The 21,563-nt window shown below is 41.9% G+C and overlaps 1 protein-coding gene across 1 annotated transcript; it reads right to left on the bottom strand.

The window, feature by feature from the left end:
• Positions 1–6,241: 6,241 nt before the first annotated feature.
• On the bottom strand, positions 6,242–14,436 carry LOC103806616 (uncharacterized protein KIAA1958-like). The gene is given in 5 exon segments (XM_009079324.1): positions 6,242–7,042; positions 7,428–7,576; positions 8,082–8,299; positions 13,609–13,863; positions 14,354–14,436. Coding segments are annotated over 5 exon segments (1,506 nt in total).
• Between the last annotated feature and the right edge of the window lie 7,127 nt (positions 14,437–21,563).

The following is a 21,563-nucleotide window of genomic DNA, read 5'->3' as shown; positions in this document are numbered from 1 at the left end:
TTGATTCTATGATTCTATGAAAATGTGAGACTTCTTAGAAACTGACTTAAGTTTTTGAACAGTCCCCCAGGACCAGCACCACAAAGAGGAAGTCTTACTTCTCACTGTGATTTAGCTTAAAGGCTCCAAGGTGGTGATTCTTCATAAGTTACAGAGAAGTATTACAAACAGCACAAGAAGGCAGTGTTGAAACTCTACAAATAATTTTACTGTAATGGGATTTTTATAGAAGTCTAAGGTAGGCAAGGGACATTTCAGGATTTTATTAAATCAACATCAAAAGTACAAGCAATATCCCCTATAGGTATGGGAAAACTTAATCTCCTCCAGAAGCATGTAAAAAATACTTGCTTGTCCTGCTATTTGGCTTCCTCATAACTGCACTATCTCTAGGCAAAATAACAAAATACATGACACCTACAGCTAGGCAGGTTCTCATATGGTGTGATGCAGTGAACACATTCATGTCTCAGGTTGCATTGTATAGTATTGCAGCAGTCTGCAGTAGTGACTGTCTTTACAGAGGTCACCATTAGATCTCAATAACCTCTGTAACAGGCTGGTGGCAAACAGGAAATAATCAAGTACCTGATGATAAAGGCTACAACGCATTGACATGGACATCACATTACTAGGTCACGTGGTAGTAGTGTCTGATTTGCCAGCCAATTCAGTCGCAATGAAAAGTAAGAGTAACAGCACTGCTGGGGAGAGATGAACTGTCACCACGGCTTGCACAGATAAAGGCACAGGCATGGCCAAAATCAGACAAGATGCTCCAGGGTCTCATCAGGCCATAAAAACAACACTGCCTCAGTAAGGTAGATACCAGTCACAAGGCCATGACAGGAGGTGGATCAAGCACTCATTACCCAGAGGCTCTCACCTGGCAAAATGAGCTAGCTATGTCCCTGTGTGGCAGAGCTGGGAAACTAAGGACTTGATTGCTTTACTCAAAGGGGAGAAGAGTACAGAGGAGCCTCAGTTCACATAGCCTCAGGGCAAGGGAATGGGTTTCATTCAGTTATCAGATTGACAAAGAGACAACAAATGGAGTGGAAAAAAGCAGAGTGCATGAGTTTTTAAAGTAAACTATACATCTTAAACTGTTATTATTTTCCCTTCTCATTCATCTTTGAGTCCCTAGCATGTATGTGGGTGGGTTATAAGTGCAGGGTTTTTTTGACTCTGCCTACATGCAAGTATAATCCTGCGTGGCCTGGCTTAGGAGTGTGACATGGAGCTCTTTTGTTTTTATTTTGTTTTTCAGGAAAACTTAGTGACTTTCTAAATAGCGTTGAGCCAATAAGATCTGAAATCAGTGTTCTGAGCAACTGAAAGCCTGCCAAAGAATAGAAGGCTTTACTTAATTGAATTAAATGTATTTCTTACATTGGCTTGAGAAAAACATTTTCATGAAACAAAATCGAAACATCTGTTAATTTCCACTTAAACTAAGTGGACTGAATGCATCCTGCCAGATGCTCTGATGGCTCTCTGCCTGTGAAAGTTCAGCTGACGGGGACACATTTCCAACTCAAGATGTACACACAGCAGCTGAGACTACTTAAGCTCTCTGATCTGTGTAACAGGAACATCTGTCTCTCTCCCCAGCACAGAAGATTGCAGGAGGACATCGTATTAATTATCCATCGTGATGAAAAAGCATGTTTAAAACATCAGGAAGCACACAGAGCCCTATCCTGATAAGGAGAGGTATATGTGCGTCCCCTTTCACTCGTGCCAGTGGTGGTCATTCTTCACTATGCCAAGGTCTTCCAAAATAACTAGCAATTATAAGTGCCCATCTGTCATGGTTTGGGTATAGTATTCCCCAATTTAATGTTTCCCACTGAAACCCTCCTGACCACAAGCCACTCGCTCACTCCCCACCACCTCACCCCCAACACAGGATAATGAGGATTGGGATACAAAAAGTGAAGATCCTGGGTTGAGATAAGAACAATTTACTAGGAAGAGCAGTGAAATAAGAACAAGAACAATGGTGCTAATAACAGAATGTACAAGACAGGCAAACTACTCACACAAGATTGCTCACCGCACAGACCCAGCCTCACGCTTGTGCACCTTGAACCCAAACACCTTCCGGTCCATCCCCTGTGCATGATGTGAAGTGGTATAGACTAGTCCAAGAGTTTTAGCTGCCCCTCATGGCTGCTGCAAAGGTTAACTCTGTCCTGGCCAGAACCCGAACACCAACCTGACACATTGCAGAAAAGTCTCAAAGGTCTCAAAATTACAAGCCCTGAAGTCTTGTCATGGTATTCACTCGGCTACGCAGTATTTTGGTGATCTTGGTCATAATTCTGTAGCTTGCCAAGGTGAGCGTATGTCTCATATCATAGATGTGCTTGATCTGGAGCAAGTGGGGAGGAAGTGCAACATAAAATCCTGGCAAGTAACAGCAAGTTCAAAATGAACTGTAGTCCTATCTGCCTGAGATCCCAGAATAAGGAATAATGCTGTGCCAGCATAATCTACATGGCCCACAAAAAAATAATGAAGTCAGATTTGCTAAGTGCTCTGATTTTGCAATATGAGAGGTATTTTAAAGGAAGGTGTTGAGTGCAAGAAAGACCCACTGAATAATGGATACCTGGCTGGAAGTCTGCAAGAACTGCTCAACAAGAACAGAACACAGCCCAGCATGTGAGGCATGGCTGGAAACAAAACTCATGTCCTATATCTCCACAGCAGTGCAGAAGCACAAGGGTTATATAAACCTCATCTACCTGGAATTAGGGTTATTTGGCACAGAACAGACAATACATGCTTCGGTTGGAAATGGGGATGCACCAGACATACAAAGGAGGCATTTATTTGTCCTTTGCATCATTTGACTTTTTTGTTTAAAAGGGTAAGTGTCGCTCTTGATATATCCTGGTTTTCTTTTTCACTAGGTGATTCTTGAGTACCAGTTCTTACAGGACTTACGGAGAAGGTGTACTGATCAAAAATGGTGTTCCAGATGGTCACTGCCACAAGTACATGTGGCTGAGATAATGCCCATACCCCTGTTACTGATCCATGTTGTAGCCTTTGAAAAGTCATATCACACCACTTTTGGCTTTGCCTTTTTGCCTTTTGCCAGGAATTGCTTCAGAAGGGAAATTGTCTCCTTCATGTAAAACTTAACACCAGTGCGATGCTGGCCTCATTAGAGTGCCTTAAACACGCTGAAATACAGAGAGTTTTATGCTGAGACAAGTCCAATGAGATAAATATTGTAAGATAAAACACAGGTTTGGGGATCATGGATTTGAGCTTCCAGAAAGGAAGGAACATCATTATTGAAGAAAAAGTTTAGCTAATAGGCAAATATTCCTTGTGGCAAAAACTGACAAACACCACACATTCTTCCCCATATTAAAGTAATTTCTGTAACAGCTCAATTCATAATGGTTCTACAGTTTACAAAGGCTATCATACTTTTATTTCAGGGCAAACGAGATCACATCATCAAACTCAAGGACATCAGATGAAGTAGTAAGACATGCTGTCAGACAAAATCAAGATTAACTCTTTTTCACAAAGGCCCTCTTAACATTTTTTTCAGTCACATTATTTCACTATTAAAGAAACTCACCTCACAATACTGTGATGCACTGTGAGTATTTCCTCTTGGGATCAGATGCCACTGCGGGAGAACAGGAACAGGGCCATAAACTGAATAACTCAATGATACATACCAACCCTGGGAATTTACTGAGTTTTCATATGAAGAATGTTCAGTCCTTTGCAAAGCACAGAAAAGGAACTCTCCTCCTGCTTGAGATACTGGATGTAAGCTAAATGCTTTTCTTGGATATTTATTCTTGAATATTTATCACAAACAACATAGGCATGGCCAGAGGACTTCTGCTTGGTTGCAGTCACTGCTCCTGATGCCTTCACATTGTTGAAGGAAACAGGGAGAAGCTTACATTGTTGTGAAAAACCAAAGCAGTCCCCATCACAATGCCATAAAGCCACCAGTCCTACTGGTCTGTGTGTTCCCTGTGCTAATGTACAGCTAATGTACAGCTAATGTAATGAAAATGTTGTTTGTTTTGCAGAGGTCTGAATCCAAGCAAGTGCCCACCTCTCCTGCAATGCCAGGTTTCCCCTGGGCTCATGGGTAGAGAAGGGAGCTGAGGTGTTCCCTAGGAAACCCTCCACCCTGTGCTGCTACAGGGTCAGGACTCTTGTGTCCACCAAACAAATACAGCCGCATCAACTGAGCAATGAAAGTAAGAGAATAAACCTTCTAGAGTTTAGAGGAAGAGCCATTGTGGGTTCATACTTCCTATTTGTTCCTGAAGAAACCTCACCACAAATGCTTTTACTGCCAACACCCACCAGAAGGTCGCAGCCTAGTCCCTGCTCAGCAGCAGTGACTGCAGGTGGAGCTCCAACAGGTCAGCACCTCTAAAGTACAGGTTCCTCAGTCAGGCGCTGAACAAAAAGTCTGATTTTCTGGGTGTGCTCAAACTTCAAAATTATTTGTGTTAGAACATCTTCTACTCCTTTCAAGGGAAAATAAACCTTATTCTAGTGCAGCTTCTGCTTTGCCTTGGTGTTAACTGGTGATTTGTTCTGCAGGGCTCAGAATGGTGTTTTTAAACAAGGAATCCTTTTACCATCACCTGTGAAACAAGCAGTTTTCCTCCAGAAGATACACACATGATGAACACCTGAAACCCTGGTTCAGGCAGAAGTTCCTATTTGCATCAGTTCAGCATGTCTGTAAATCCTGAAAATCCTCTGCTTCCAGCAAAGGCTTCCAAGTCTTCCTAGGATCAGACTCTTAAAAAACACTCTGACAGTGGGAAACAATGTCCACAGCCTTTGAGGGCTGTAGGTAGCAGCTTTTCCTAGCAGATGTTTCCCCTCCCAAAGTTGATGCTACTCAGTATTTCAATATCCAGTGAATTGCTTTCTTAAAATTAAAATAATGGTATGTAAAATCATTCAATAGACAGAAGCAATACTACATTTTGCAACATAGAAAGCCTACAAATCAAACTAATTTTAAATAAAGAGTATTCAAGCAATTCTAGGGAGAGGCTGCCTTTCAAAAAAATGTACAACAAAATGTCATTATTTTATCTTTGCAATCATGTACCTATTGACCTCAAGATGTGATTTCATGGTATTATACAGTACTAGAAAAATCAATGCCTATATAGTGGACTTGGTAAACCTCATCAATCCTCTCACAGCACTGCAACACAGAAGAATAAAAAAAAAACCAGCCATACCTTTCCATTAGAATAGAAGCAGATTGCACCTCATCAAACTGCACATCCCCAGTTCTGTTTTAGGTATTCCAGATTTTCTTTCTTTGTGACTTAAAGGCTTACCACGGCTCCATCTGAAATGAAATTTTCATCTCAACAGAAAGTGGACTAAGCCACAGCTGTAGAAGTTTAAGGCAATTATTTTACAACTGATCACAGATTTTTGAAAATTACATCATTTAGGTACCAGACTTGAGACACCTTAGAGTCCTTCCATTTTCAAAAGATGCTGAGCATTTGCCTTCTGATATAAGCTCCTTTTAAGATGCATCAAGACCTGGTCAGCCCCAAACTGCTGATTTTTGATTTAAGTGCTCCCCATTTATAAATGATTGACTGAAAATGCTGTCCTTTGGGAGAGCTATTTGTTAATTCATTTCAACTGTTTATTTATTATTTGGTAAAGCCAATAGTAGTTTCTAGCAGTACCTACATGTCTACTGTAAATGACCAGGTATTGAAAAAAAATATTTTCACAATACACCAAACAAGTGGACAAAGCTGTGAACCATAAAAAAATATGATTCGCGAGAGAATAAGTTTTGTACAGTAGCTCTGAAAGCATAGGCACTCCTCTTAAGGAGCTCCTGGTCCCCAAATCTCCTTTCTCCTGGCTATGCTTGCTAAAGAGGAAAATCCATGATATACATGTTACTGCCTCCAATGAGGAAAAAGTTCTCCATCACCTTTCTCCTTGGAAGACTGGGTGGTTCTGAAGGAGAGCACAGCGCCCCTACTCTTCAGAACAAGGCTGTATTCATCCCAAAATAGGACCACACCATGTTCAGTCCTCCTCAGGAAGAATTTAATGTCCTGCTGTTCCACTTTTTGTTCTTGTTTGAAAGCAGCTCAACTTGTTCACATCATCCTAAAGCTACAGGGTGAAGAGCTTCTTGGGGCGCTGGCTGGCAAGAGAAGACAGAGAACAGAGTTGCTCTGCCTTACATGCCAAGAGGGACAAAATTCCTGGAAGCCTGAGTGAAAGAGCCAAAAGTAGAATTTTCAGAGTCCTCCAGCTTCACTTTCTTCGCCAGCCTGGGGATGACACCCCTAAGGGAGCAGATTCCCATTCTTGGCTCATTCTACCAGATGCCACTGACCTCCTTCTGAGCCACCAGGTAAGTGGGAGACTTGGCCTCCATCTATGTTAGGGGCTGCTGTATGTACATGTACTTGTAGAGAGGGCAGTATGGGCAGAGGTTGTGCCCTTTTGAGTGCTCGTGGTAGATCTGGCTGTAACACATTCTATTTGTGTTCAGCCTGTTTTGCTGCTTCCTTCTATCTGTTCTGGCAAAATAAAATAAAAAAGACCTGCTCTGGGAGTCTTTAAGCAATTCAGTGTCATCAAACTTCAAGTGTGTGTGCTCCTGCAAGGTTTGCATGTTCAGATACCTGCTGTTGTATTTCATCACCATGGAGAGCAGAACTACACAGCTCTCATCTCCCAGACATCCCATCCTCCAAATCTCTTCCTCAGCAGCAAGGAAGAAGTAGACAATGTTGTGAGAGCAGGCACTAGACATGTGAGCCTTGCTCAGGACCTTAAACTTCTCCTCAAGCTTTCTGGTGGAAGAACTGAAGGTGCTGCTGGTGATGGAGAAAGCAGCCCCAGAATTCTTGAGGATCCAGTCCAAGCCTCGTTGGATAGTGTTGTAGGATGTGGCTAGAAAGTCAGAGCCATCTATTTTCTTCATGGTAATATAAAAATTCTCCAGGAGTTCATTGAGGTTCACTGCTGGGATCTGGAACAAGAGGAAGGGGAAAGGTACTCATGGGAAGGAAATGCATCACAGGTTGGGAAAACACATTTACAGCTTCTCCATGCTGTATCTGAAGAAACCTGCAGCAGCTTTGATGCTTCTCCTTCATGCAGCTTTGGAGTTTTGGGAAGAGGCTGTGTGTTTGTCTAAGCAAAAGAAGTGCACTGAAACCCCATGGTGTAGGAGTGCTCAGACACACCAGATGCATGTAGCTTGTTGGCACCACTTTTGCACCAGCTGTAGAAATCTGGATTCAAAACAAGCCAAATTCCTGTCTTTTTGCAGTGAATGAACATTCCAGTCACACTGAAGTGTGACCATGTGCAAATGTGTGGCCCACCATTTCATGTAATACTCTCTACATTACATAGGGAAATGGATACTTTTCAGATGAAGAAGTAGGTGAAGGAGGAGTAAGAGGAGGAGAAAATGGAGAAGTAGTAGCAGCTTCTTTTAGCCATGAGATGTCAGTGTTGTAGTCAGGCTGCCAGTCAGGCTGCTTTAGCCAGCCAATGTCTTGGATCAACCTAACAGAGAAACTTAGTTATAAAATCGTGAGCAGGGCTTTTATAGTTTGGACCTCAGCCATAGTCCTTATTATTGGGGAAACTTACATTTCTGGGAGTTCATTTTTAGAGAAAGGTCCTCAAATGTTCTGAATTAGGTGGGCTAGCTCTAGAAGCAGAAATCGTGCAAACAGTGTGACCTTAGGTCAACAGCAGGAAATTTTGTTGAATGGAGCATGAGACCAAGGTGGTGCACAAGTATTATGTACAAGGAAATCTTCATCATCACCCTGGGTTTCCAAGCTACTTGCTCAACCATAAAGGAAATAAGGTGTGAAAAAGTTACAACTTTATTAGGAGAAATTTGGAAGGTCCCCAAGACTACAAGGATATAAAGAATGCTGAATTTCCACCTCTTTTTAAACTTTATGATGACTTCATTTGACCAGAGGGGCTGGCTCCCAGCACTGAAAGCACAGCATTTTGCTAAGTTTTGTGATGTTAGTGATATCCACGTAATTTGTGAGTCATGCACCAGTATCTCCACACATTGTGACTATGGAGGGTGGTGTTGGGACTCACAACACTGATAAACAGGTACTTGAAATCATCATCAAAATTAAAAATGGGAAACTTCTTGAGCTTAGTCAAATGTGGTAGAAAACAAATAAAGAAAGAGGATAAAGGTAGCTCATCCCTGTGACATGCTACCACAGTTTCTGACTGATAGCAACTTGGGTGTTTTTCACAAAATGTGAAGAATTTAAGAAAGATGAACTTCCCTGATGATTTCTCATGAGTTTATGCACTGAAAACTCAGATGTGTCAGAACAGGCACCAACATGAAGTCACCCCAAGGTTGCTGCAAAGCTGAAAATGTACTGTCACATAGAGCCAGTAATAGAGAGGAAGTAACACAGTATCTTTTGCCTTGCTGTAGAAACAGTGAGGGCATGGCAAAGGCAAGGGTTTTCCCTTTGTTAATTGACTCAGGGGCCGGGAAAAACTCACCCTATTCTTATACAGCCAGACACTGTTCTGCCAGTGCATCTCTCCACCACAGCTGTCTGTGCCAGCTGGACAGGCAATGCTGGTCAAATAGGATTTTCCACTCACAGCCACTTTCTTCTCCCTGTTAGGCACAACGGAACCAGATCCTGTTGCTTCAATTGACCAAAGGCAGGTGCATATTGATGAGTACCATGAGCTAAGTGAAGATACGCAGTATACACTTATTAAAAGGAGAGTTTCAGCCCTACAGGTGAGAAGTGAAAGTAAAGGATTGATGGAAAATCTTTTTATAGATGTTCAGACAATTAATACCCTTTATGAAAGAGTAATACATTTTTATGCTACCACTACAATTTTATTATATCTACTATACTTTAAGTCTACTTTTTACAGGGCTGAAGCTGCTAGGATTTTGCAGCTCAATGAATTTTCCTGTGAAGGGTGGTCTGAACATGCATGCACTGTGCTACGGATCCCCACAGCCACCATCTTAGTGTAGCAGGAGAAGGGAAGAGGTGGTACAGTCAGGAGTCAAGAGAGATGTTGGATTTCTTCTTCTAACCTTCAGATCTTCAGCCACTGCTGACTGTTACTGCAGCCCCAGAGGTGCAGCCCTGCACATTGGGAAGAGGTAGTTTTAAAAAGAATTTTCTGTTGTTGCAGATTTTGCTGTTAACATAGTATGTAAAAGGTAAAGGAACTGCAGAAACCCAACTGAAGGACCCACTGCAGGCAAAACAAGCTGGAAAGCTGAATGGATGCACTGTGCACAGGCTAACACTGCAAGCATGTTGTTTAATCCTCTGCGCACTGGGTGCTTCTATAACAGGAGTCTTCAGTCTGTGGTCTGCACATCCCTGACAGCACAGGTTCTCCTTTTGAAGACCCCAAGAAAGATTTCTGGAAAACTCATGCAACACAGAGGGCACATGTGACACTTACATCGCTGTGCCTGTCCAGGAGCAGAGGTCTCATAGACTGAAGGGACCCTATCTTCCTTCTGTACATTGCAACTGCTCAGTGGACAAAAATAGGACTCATTTCCATCTGAAAGGTAGGCTGCAGGTATTTTTCTAAACTAAGCTGTGTTTAAAAGCTTTGCTTACAGCAAATGTTCCTCCTCTGTGATGACCACTACCTGTGGTGCCTGGCAGCCACTTCATGAGCTATGCTTAGTAGTTGTTAGGTGGACAACTCTGCTAAAGAAGGACCATGATGCTGGAGGAAATGGTGAGCTGTTCACTCACTGGCAGTCTCCTTGACTAAGGTTTGCCCTCTTGTGCCCTCAGGTCTTGCTACAACCCTTTTGCAATGACTGTTCAGGCACTGTTTGCTTCCTACCAGTTCTCCATAAAGCCTTGTACCTCCCAGGATGTTTCTTTGTCCAGCCCATGGATTAGTAACATTCAGCCTCACATTTCCCACAAGCTGCTTGCTTCTTGGCTTCTGAAGTTGCCATCTCATGAGCTGCCACTGGCTCACAGTGGTTCACCCAAGGACTGCTTCTGAGATTATTTTAGGAAAGAGCCTACTAAAGTGGAGCCTAACCATACAACTCCAATTATCGTGGAAGGTATAACAGCACCAGCCTTGATTAAATTCTCACACTGCAATTAATTCCACAGGGATTAATTAACTTCCGACAGGCCTCAGTGTGAAAGTTATGGTGGTTGTTTTTTCAATCACAGTATGACTCAGGCAATTTATTGAACCACAGCAGAAGACACAGACTTAGATTGCTCCTGGCTTCCCAATGCAGGGTTTGTCATAGGAAATTAAGTCATAGTTCATGGTTTCTCCGTATTCCAGATTTTCAAAACTGGGGCTCCTGGTTTGAGGTGAGCTCTGATACTTGATAGTGCTAAAAGTAACAGGTGCTACTTCAGTTCTGAACTGGGACAGTGAGTCAAGTGCTGCACCAGAACAGGTTGTATGCATGGGCATTCAGTGATGTTTTATACCATATACATGGTGATGTCCATTAAAGTCTATATCACTTTTTCCTTTTCTTCCCACTAGACACCTTGTCCTCATAAGCTACAAAAAATCACATGAGTTGATCTAAGGTTTCAACGTGTAGCCAGATCAGAAATTGATGGCTACTGTGAGCAGTGAGCAGCTCTAGTATTTGCAGCAAAGGAGTCTTAGCACAACAAAATAAAAATGAAATAAAATGATGGTTTTGTGATGGCAGGCATGTATCAGCTACCATCTATAAGGGTGTCACATCACTGGAAGGCTGGAACAAGAATCGCCCTGCTTTTCAGTCCTGCAGGAGATATAGCATCCTTGCTTCTGATTTATTTTTTTAAATCAGCACAATTTGCTTTCTTTTGTCTGAAAGGAAACAGTTTATCCCTTTCATTCTTGGACAGTGTGGAGGAGTTCTGGGAAAGTTTGGGATCTTGATTCAATACCACACCAGCGCATGGGCTCTGTTTTAAGATAAGGGTATTCACATCCTGCTTTCATCTCTAACTTTAGTGGCTGTATAACAAACCACAAAGTTCTTTGCCCAGCATTGCCTGCCAGCAGCTCGATGGTGCTCTCAGAGTTTGAAATGATGTCTGAACACTTCATGGAATACTGTTGGGAGATCACCAGGAGACACTAATGAAACCTACACCCTTACCCAGTGTGGACAGGAGTTCTCACTGAGACTTGTCAGACAGAATTTAGAAAAACATTGAGCATCCAGGAACACACATCACATATCTGAAGAGCCTTGCAAGCCCCAGTGCTCTGGGTTATAATCACATCAGCGCTAGAAGGTTCTGGATCAAGTCTCACAAGACGAGACTGAATTTTTACGTGTGTATCTCACAGGCTGCCTGCCCAGACTCAGTACTGCTGTAGGTACACATAAGTAAATGTCAAAAATTGAGGAGATCTTGCACCTAAATCTCAGTCCTGCTCCCTTACTCCTAATAAGTCTTTTGCTTCCCTCTTCCTGGAAGATACTGGAAGGCTTATTTTCTAAACACACTTCAGGGGATACGGGCTAGCTCTGTGAACATGCAGCACTGAAGCAGCTCCATAATGAAGGTTCCTTTAGACAAGTCTTCTTTGTGTTTGGCTTACCTGATGCCACATTCACGGCAGAAACCCTTCAAAATCACACAGAACAGCCATATGTGCAGGCACAGGTTTGCTTGCCAAACTTCTGTCATTGAGATGATACAGAAGGAAAACAGTTACATTTGCTTGCCGAAACATGCACATGCCCTACATCTATGCAGACAAGTGTGCTATTATCTGGTGGTTTGTGGGCGCTCCATGCCAGACCGTTTAAGCTGAAATGCACATGGTAAATGTCTAGACACCTAATGCCCTAGTCCATGCTGATGCAAGGAATTGCACTGTGGGTGTGTGTTTGGTGAAGAAAGAAGAGGAGGGTTGCCAGATGAGCCAGTAAGATGCCATCAGAACCGGTGAGATCTCAGCTCTGATTTCACTTTGCATCTCTGTATGCTTCCCCTAAAGCAAAGGCAGTTCCTCACGGAGTACCTAATGCTGTTCATATAGCAAATTAGCATCACCATCTCAGTGGCACTATTTCATAAAAGCTGGGGTTTTGTAATCATCCTCCCTCTATGGAAGCAAACATACTAAACTCCACCCCATCTACTGTAAATAAAGAAGATAAAGACCTGTGCAATATCTGTACGGTCCTAAACCCCTCAGATTCTACTCAGCTTTAACTGACTTTTACTCAGTTTTTGTGTTAGCCCATGCTGCAGAAACGCTGACACATACCACAGGCAGATACCACTGTTGTCCAGAAAGAACAGGGATTTAGATGCTGTTTAAAGGCCACTAGGCTTTCACAACATGAGTCAGGAGATACTCCTGTGCTCCCTGCTGGCTTGTAAGTGCTAGGTGCCTGATAAAGCAGCAACATGGCCTGACCCGTTTCTGGTCTGCTGAGTAGTTTGATGACCACATTTTACAACTGTGTGAACAATCCCTCTTTCAGAAGGAGCTCCAGACCCAGAAGCCTGAAGGACCCACATAATGCGGAGAGGTGACCCCCAAAGCAGATGGTATTGCAGAGGATACAACTTAGCTGTCTTTGTAGGATAGGCAATGCTTGTCTGCTCAACTGTTTCCTCAGGTAACCTTCAGCGCATGGAAACATCTGGCAACTCTGAGCTCCAAAAACCTTTCTGAGTGTCCCTTGCCAGATAGACAGAAATATCCTTCCAAACACAGAAAAATGGTATCATCTGGTATTACAGGGTTAGCATCTCCATGGCTAGCAGCATCCTATCTCCTCAGCACTCAGTGCTTCTCTCTGCCTTTTGCCTTTCCCTGGCTATACATTTGAAGGGTTTTTTTTCTCCAGTCCTGTTTCATTTGCCCTTTTTTCATGGGGACAAGAATAACTAAAAATGTATGTACTTGCAAGTACATAAGGTGTTTTGAGGTGAATAATCATAGAATGGTTTTGGTTGGAAAGGACCTTAAAGATCATCTAGATCCAACCCCTTCCATGGGCAAGGAAACCTTTAACTAGACCGGGTTGCTGAAAGCCCCATCCAACCTGGCCTTGAATACTTTGAGATGGAGCACCCACCGCTTCCTTGGGTAACCTGTTACAGTGTCTTACTACCAGTAAAGAATTTCTTCCTAATAGCTAATCTAAACCTACATTCTTTCAGATACATTCCCTCTTGTCCTATACTATAGGCCCTTGTAGAAGTCCTTCTGCAGCTGTTTGTAGCCGTGCTTCAGGTAGTGGAAGGTGCTGTAAGGTCTCTTCCTCAGGCTGAACAGCCCCAGCTGTCTCAGCCTGTCCTGTAGGAAAGGGGCTCCAGCCTCCTGATCATCATCATTGCCCTCCTCTGGACTTGCTCCAGCAGATCCACATCTTTCTTATGTTGGGGGCCCCAGAGCTGGACACAGCACTCCACGTGGGGTCTCACAAGAGTGGAATAGAGAGGCAGAATCCCCTTCCTTGGCTGGCTGGCCATGCTGCTTTTGATGCAGCCCAGGATGTGATTGCGTTTCTGGGCTGTGAGTACACATTACTGGGTCATGTCCAGCCTCTCATTCACTAGCAGCCCCAAGTTGTTCTCCTCAGGGCTGCTCCCAATCCATTCTCTGCCCAGCCTGTACATGTGCTTGGGATTGCTCCCACCCAGGTGTAACACCTTGCACTTGACCTTGTTGGACTTCACAAGGTTCTCATAGACTCGTTCCTCAAACCTGTCAAGGGCCCTCTGGATGGCATCCCTTCCCTCCAGGGTGTCAACCACACCAAACAGCTTGGTGTCTGCAAACTTGCTGAGGGTGCACTCAGTCCCACTGTCCATGTCACTGACAAAGATGTTAAACTGCGCTGGTCCAAATACCAATCCCTGGGGAATACCACTTGTATCATGCTACATACAGGATTTTGTCTTCAAACTCCCTGAGGTGTCATCTCCTCACAGTTTTTAGAGAAGCAGCAATAAGCATGTCTCATGTGCTGCCAGTCTTGCACGTGCATTTTCTTTTGGGTACCTGTTGGAATTTGGCCCTTAGTATGAAGTGTCCATACACAAACAAAACCATGAGTTTGTTTGTTTGTTTGTTTGTGGTGTTTTTTTGTGGTTTTTTTTGGTTTGTTTCTTACTAATTAGTCTCCTTGAGAGGTACCAATACTGAAGATTGTAACACAGTAAGCCATCAGGCTACACTAAAAAGAAGTCTTGTGGATCTTTTCAGAGATAGCTGCCTATTTCCATTTGTCTTTGATGTATATTACAAAGAAAACCATCAGTGACTTACAGACCTCAGTTTGCCACTCTCAAAGCCTATCTGAAGAGGCAGTGTGCCATAGTGTCCCTTAGCAACTTCTGCATCGGTTGCAGCCATGATGTTCTTCAGTAATGTTGTGAATACAATGCGCAGATATATTCAGCCACAACTGAGCTCAGAAGATTCCATCACTTTAGTGAGTTCATCCTGGGGAAACTCCAGATTGCCCAACTAGAATTCCTCAGTGCTGTTCACTTAGCTACTCAGAAGGCCTGGGCCCTGCAGCACTGTCCCCAGTATGTGCACACTGCTGCTGGTTATCCCCAGGTATCAAAGAAGCAGGAAAGGACACACAGCCATCCCACAGGCTGTGGAAGCACTGCAGTTCTTGAAGTGGCAATCTGAATTAAGCAGTGTACAAAGGGAAAGGTGAAAGCAGCTGAGTCACCAAAACTTTACCAATTTGCTTAGCTTAATCTTCATTAAACACATTACCATTAAACATCTGCTGTATACTCACTTTTGCACCAAAGGAAAGCTCATTAACTTCAACCTCTGTGAAGACACTTTAATCCAAGCTATAGAATTTAATCCAACAGATTTACTGTACAACAGACAGTGAAAGCACCTTAGCCCCTGGGCATCACCTGTCCATACCTTACTTCTCTGTCTCTTCATCTGAAGGCTTCTGTTTTCTCTTTCCACTGGTCAGTGGGACCACAGCAGGACCATTGAGTTTGCCTTTTACATATTGTTGTGCTGAGCAACACAATCCCATCACTAGTACCAAGCTAGAAGGGGATTTTTTTAGCAGAATTTGACAGGTGATGGAAACGTAGTCCCAAAATACCTGGTGAAAATCATTTTCTTCTATACCTCACCCCTGGTGTCACTTAGCTTTTACTATCCTGCACTATCCTGTGCTGATGTCCTAACAGCAAGGCACATTGTCATTCCTTAGATGGCAGTTCCCTCAGGAACTTGGCTTTTTCCATTTTTCTCATGTTCATTTGGCAGAACACAAAGCATTCTAACCTTCTCCAACACAGTCATCATCCCATGAACAGCAGCTCTGTGGAATTTCCTAAGGGATTTTTTTACTTGGAATGTTTCTCTTTCACAATATAGGGGCTTTATTACCTTAGTTTTCTGGTCCTTTAATTTTAAAACCTCTTGAACAGAGAAAATTCAGACCTGACAAGCAACTATCTTAAAAGATTCATATCCTTGGATGCACATTTAATTTTATTCTAGATGAACATTAAAACAAAACTATGTGGAGAGCAGACACTACTGCTTAAGTTCTGAGTGCAAAATAAATAATTGCAAGCCAAACTGTGACTTGGAATTGATGTAACTGTATGAAGTTTGGGAAAACAACTTCCAAAAGGCACTCCAAAATGGCTCTCAGGATGTAGGCTTTAAACGATGAAATGAACACATGGTTCAAGTCAAGATTGCTCATAAGTACATTCTTGAGTAGGAAAGGCCTCACTTCAGCAATTGTTTAAATGTTTTCCTGAAACACAACCCAAAAAGTTTAAGAGGGCATGGCAGCCACTATTTCTTTGTAAGCCTATTTGCACTCTGCTAATCAAAATGCACCACAGGTCCATGGGAACTTCCCAGCGATGCAGATACTCATACTTGAAAAGCATGAGACACAGCTTGTGCTTTTTTTATAACACATGCTTTGAAATGCCCACTGAGTTGTTTTCACTTGATTAAAGAAAGCAGTCAGCTTTGCAGAAAACAGTTTATTAAATACATGAGACTTGGTTGCTATACCTAATTACAGACAAAATACTGGAATAAAGCATGCACATATCACAGACATCAATGACTATTTTGAATAATTTTTAAATGGTCTTTAATTCTGTAAGTTAAGGCTGTACCAATACAAATTTAAAAAAAATGAAAATAAGAAGTCACACTACAATAGTAGCAAACATTATACAGACACTGAAACCAACCTCTAATGCAGCAGAACCAGACTTTGTAAAGATTATCACACAGGAATAAAAATGGAGGTGAAGTGCAATAAAGATCAGAATATATCTGGGATTTGCAGATCAATAACAGTAAACGTCATACTCCAATTAGCACAAACTGAATCCTTTCTTTTCAGAAGCCTAATTATCTGAGAACTAATCAAGGGAGGAAAGCCAGAAACTCCACCAAAAATAAAAGACCTCTTGGTTTTTACTTTCTTCTGATTGAGGGCACTTCTGTACTCAAACACTAAAAGAGCATTTCTCAAGGAGACAGCATGGCAAACAGCAGTACAACACACATTTGTTTACTCTATCCCCATTAAACAAGAGTGGAGTGTCTCAAAGAAGAAAAATAAGTCACAGCAAAACCCCCCAGTTTTTAACTGCCACAAGTGACAGACAACTATGTTGACCATACTGATCTTCAACTGTGAAGGACCTTACCCTGTATGAAGCTTGCTCCTTAAAAATACACTGCCTGTATGGCAATCTGACATTCACATGGGTCAAAACCTATCCACCTGATAAGTAGAAAATATAAGAAGCCCTGGAAACCCCGTTAGGGATCTGGGGCTCAAAGTAGGTTATGAAATCTTTCCTTGTTTACAGCAGTAAAGCCTTTTTGCTTGTTTTTCTCATACTGCTGTGCAAGTACAGAAATAAGGTAATTTGAGGACAATGGGATTGAACTAGTACCTCTCAAAATGGACTAGCTGACAGTATTGCTCACGTTTTCAGAAAATGATCCAGTAATCTCTCCCTTCCCCCTAGATATTCTAGATTTGCAGAGCTTAAAGCATTAAAATGCAGCAGAATATTACTCCTCCCTAATAAACTGCTATATATATAATCTCCCAAAGGCAGGAGCAAGAGATCTGTGTAAGGTGCCCTGTGTACAGAAAACTGCATTTGGAGTGGAAGATATGTAGCACTCTGCATGGTAAAATCTCTGCTTTAAATAGCTGATTACAGCTGGGGCTTGCAAAGAGTTCAAAAAAAGAGCTAAATTCCCGAAATTCCGCTGAGATTCGAATGGATAATTCTTTCCTGGATCCTTTCAGCAGCACAGGCTAAGCTTTAGTCTTGGGTTGTTTGTGGTTTTGTTTTTTTTAAAAAAAATAGGCTGGTCCTGCAGTAAAATGCACTTCAGACAAAATGCAATTACAAGAGCAGTTACAGGACTGACAATATGTACACACACAATATGACTTCTTAGTCACTGTGATTGGAAGGTGATAACTAAACCAGCAAACTAGTATCATCCAGTTTGTATTCTTGAAACCAGTGAACCATGGTGAAAAGCAATCCAATGCAACTAGAGACTCTGACATGCCACAGGCAGCAGGCTAAATCCTAATGCCAGGTCTGCACCTGTAGAACCATAACTGTATTTCCATCGTGCAAAGTGGAAATAAAGGATATTTATGGCTTTTCTTACTCAGCTCTGAAGATAATGCAGATATATGTAGTTTCACAATAGAAGAGAAGAAGATGGGGGGAAACCAGCTGGTGTGCTGCAGGAATCTGACTATTTTATTTTTTTTATTTTTTTTTTCCTTGCAAGTTGGGCCAACACATAGCAGACATTAGGAAGACCAATTGGTAAGGCAATTAGTGCAGTTGGTGGGACCATGGAGACTCAGATCTGACTGTAAATAGAAGAAATGCAGGATAAAGACTCTGCCTTGAATATTTAATATTAGGGCCACATAGGCAGGAGTTCTGTGGAGTCAAAGCTCTTCTAGTGGAAGCATGTGTTCATGTGTAAATGGCTACTAGACAAGCAAAACAATGGAGAAACACATTGCAACCGGTCTCAATTGGCTTCTGGTCTGGTAAAATGAACCTGAAGAAGCTTCCAGTTTTGAGAGGACAGTAAAAAGACTTAACATTTAGGTTAGAGAGCCCCATTCTCTTCAACAGATGGGAACTGAGGTGCTGCATAAGGTTTCTAAGCATCCTAATCACTTGTTTAGATCTTCAGCTGGGTTTTTCAAATTCATTAGTTTGTGGGGGACTGGCTTAAAACCTACTACACAGAATGATTTTCAATGTGTTCTGTGTGCTTCCTTTAATACTGCTTTTTGTAAATGTCCTGGGTATCACAAAAAAGGAACAACCACATTGAAAATTTCAGCATAAACATTTTTCATTTTGGAAGCATTTTACATCACAAGGGGTGTAAATTTTCCTGCTTGGGGGCAGAGATTACTTTAGACCAATGCCTCCAAGGATTAACTAAGTGTGCTCTTATTATCCCAAATGTGCAGTTTTTAGCTGGTACCTCATTATTTTGATTTGAAAAGTCTTTTCAAGATGTGTAACAGGCTTTCATTTCTCGGTAGATATGGAAAAGTGGTCAGTCTTTTCTATTTTTCCCATACAAAATACTATTGTAGAGACCAGCCTAGGCACAGTGAACCATGCCTGGTGGCTGGGAAATGCACCAGAGAGACAAGTATCTCACATTTCCCTGTGTTTCTGTTCTATGAGTATAATATGATACAATTTAGGCCTGTCAAAATCTTATCAAAGTACAAATGAATGCATATATGTGCATGTATTTGCTATACTGCCAGATTCTAAGCAGAGGGGTGAAAAGGAACTGAAAATGCAATGTCAGAATTTTGACAAACAGTGCTTGTCTGCCATGGAAGCAGTTGGAAAGAATGAGACCAACAGGCTCGGGCTTGAATTTCATCCAAGTCTCATTTGGCAGCAATGTGTGGCTTCAGCAGAGGTGGAACAGAGACTGGAATCCACCACTTGACCAGGCTGACACTTGTTTACAAGAGCCAGCTCACAACTGCTACGAGAGCTAACGGCTTCTTATGGTAATCAGAGGACTGCTTTCATTAAATGGCATTTTAGCATGCTCCACAGTGACTTGAACAGGCTTGACTATTCACTGGATCCATTACCAACAGGAACATTTGGGCACTACGGATTCCCTTGTACCCCTCACAGCTGGCTCCAGGAGGTGGAACAGGAGAAGATGGCTTCTCTTCAGTCCTATTAAAAGGTTTTTTTCCCAAATAAAAATCACTGGGAAGACACTTTAAAGAAAGATGGAGAGTTAAATATTAATTTTTTTCTTTTTACTTTTTTTCTTAATCTTCAAGCTATTAAGTGATCCGCCGTGCAGAACCAGATATTTGAAGTTTGGCACCTCCCATCTAGAACAACATATTGATTCCTTCTACAGAAGGCACTAAATACTGGCATCAAACAAGAAATGATCAGCAGAATGCAGAGTTTTACCGTGACACATAAAACCCCCTACTAACTGACACAGCTTTGTACAGTTTTCAGTTACCTAAAATGGTAGTGATTATAGCAGCAATGGTTAGGATTTTTGCAAGTACCACATAAACATACAAATGTCAGAACATCTAGAAAACATGCAAAGTTTCAACAACAACGTCACTGAATCGCACAATGCATAGAATTATTATCATTATAATTATTATTTGGCAGGACAGTGATTTTCTTTTATAAAACAAAAGAACTAACAAAAATCTACTTGTTTACAAACTGTTCTTAAAAAAAATAAGTTGTCGTTCAAGTCAGTAAGTGAACATCAGCCTTAGAGTTTTAACTCACATTGTTAGGTGGAAATTTGGTTACATTTAAGACAAATCTGTTTTGCAACAGCTGTTTTGGAAGACACAGTGCTAATCTTGTCAGTTTACAAAATGGGAGAAAACACATTGACATTAAAAGATTAGAAAGATTAAACATTGCATGCAGGGAAAGATAAAAGCCTTGCTTTAGCTGTTTCTCCTAGTACTGCTCACCATGAGACCAAGGGTTGTCATAGCAAAAATGCTTTTCAAAGGCAGAGTTAGAGCCTGCACATAATTAAAACAAATGGAAAATATTTTCTAGTTCCAGTGTAAAACAAAATAGGATATTAAAGGATAAGGATTATGCTTGCCTTCTATAGAAAAAAAAAAAAGGACAAAAACTTCCATTGTGTTTGCCAGGCTTTCCCACTGCCTTTCCACTGTCTTCATTGCACTTGGATATTCTGCCACTTATTTTTCTTCCATTCTTGAATATCTGATCCACCCTGACAGGTCCTAAGATCACCTCGAGATAGACAAGTCACAAGGACAAAAACAAGCGCTGATAACACAACCATGTCCTTTCCTGCATACTTCAGACCCATTTGTTCCAGTGAGAATAGTCTTGTGCCTGGGGCGAAGTGCAATAACAGCCCAAGCTGGGTGGAAGCAGGTGGCATGGGCATGCATTTCTCACAGCTTCTGCAGAACTGGCACCAGATTCTCTCTGGCAGCAGCACCACCAGCTTGCAGGTACTGCTGTAAAGAGGTGCAAAATCAGGTTCTCACCATTTCCTCCCCTGACAGCTTTCAGACACCACTGAGGTGCTTCATGTCACATTTTGCCTGCACATCCCTGAATGCTCTGAATACTTCTGCATCTGCATTTCACATCCATGCACCCAGCCTTGCACAGAGGAACCCAGTCTTTCAAGTCACTCACAGAGAAAGCCCCTGCAGAAGGCAAAGTTTGCAAGATCTGAAATATAAGCATTGAGTGGAAAACAAAGGTCTCCACAAAGTGTTTTAGTCTGCAGTCATTGTTCAGGATATCTTCAGCCTCAGAGTCACTAGTATATTTTTCTCCCTACACAAAAGTTATCAAAATCAGTTTGACACCATTTACTATTGCCTTGCCTTCTATACGCACCACTGAAGATACTGAGGCAGTGTCTCCTGCATTGGTTTGTTTTCAGGCTGGAAATTTGACATATTTAAGTGCATTAAATGATAAGAGAAGAGAAGGAGGAATTCTGGAAGGAGCAATGTGGGGCAGATCAGGTACTACTTAAGGCCACACATGATGTAGGCCAGATCAGAATATGCTGTAAGAGTAAGGGCAGTCTCAGCAAGATTACAGCCTTCAGCGAGCAGATCAAATTCTAGGCCTCAGAAATGTCAGAGAGTTGCCTTTGTTCACAAAAAAACCCCCCAAAAAACAACCAACAAAAAGGCAGCTTAAATGGCAAAAACAGTATCTGTGAAATTAATTTTTAAGTGTTTAGTTTTCTAGTGTAGGAATAATACAATACTTTTGTACTAAACATTTTGCATTTTCTTGATGTTTTTTCCATTCATTTGGCTGTTTTGTTATTTTCTTGATACTTGTGGACAGTATAAAACAGTAGCAATCAAAAAGAACTCATAGGATGGATTCCCAAAGCATTGTTTAAAAGAGCTAAAT

This window comes from Acanthisitta chloris, unplaced genomic scaffold, assembly GCF_000695815.1.
Source record: "Acanthisitta chloris isolate BGI_N310 unplaced genomic scaffold, ASM69581v1 scaffold14167, whole genome shotgun sequence".
NCBI classification, from domain to species: domain Eukaryota; kingdom Metazoa; phylum Chordata; class Aves; order Passeriformes; family Acanthisittidae; genus Acanthisitta; species Acanthisitta chloris.
Note: the sequence above shows the minus strand (reverse complement) of the source record. Positions and strands in the feature narration are given on the sequence as shown.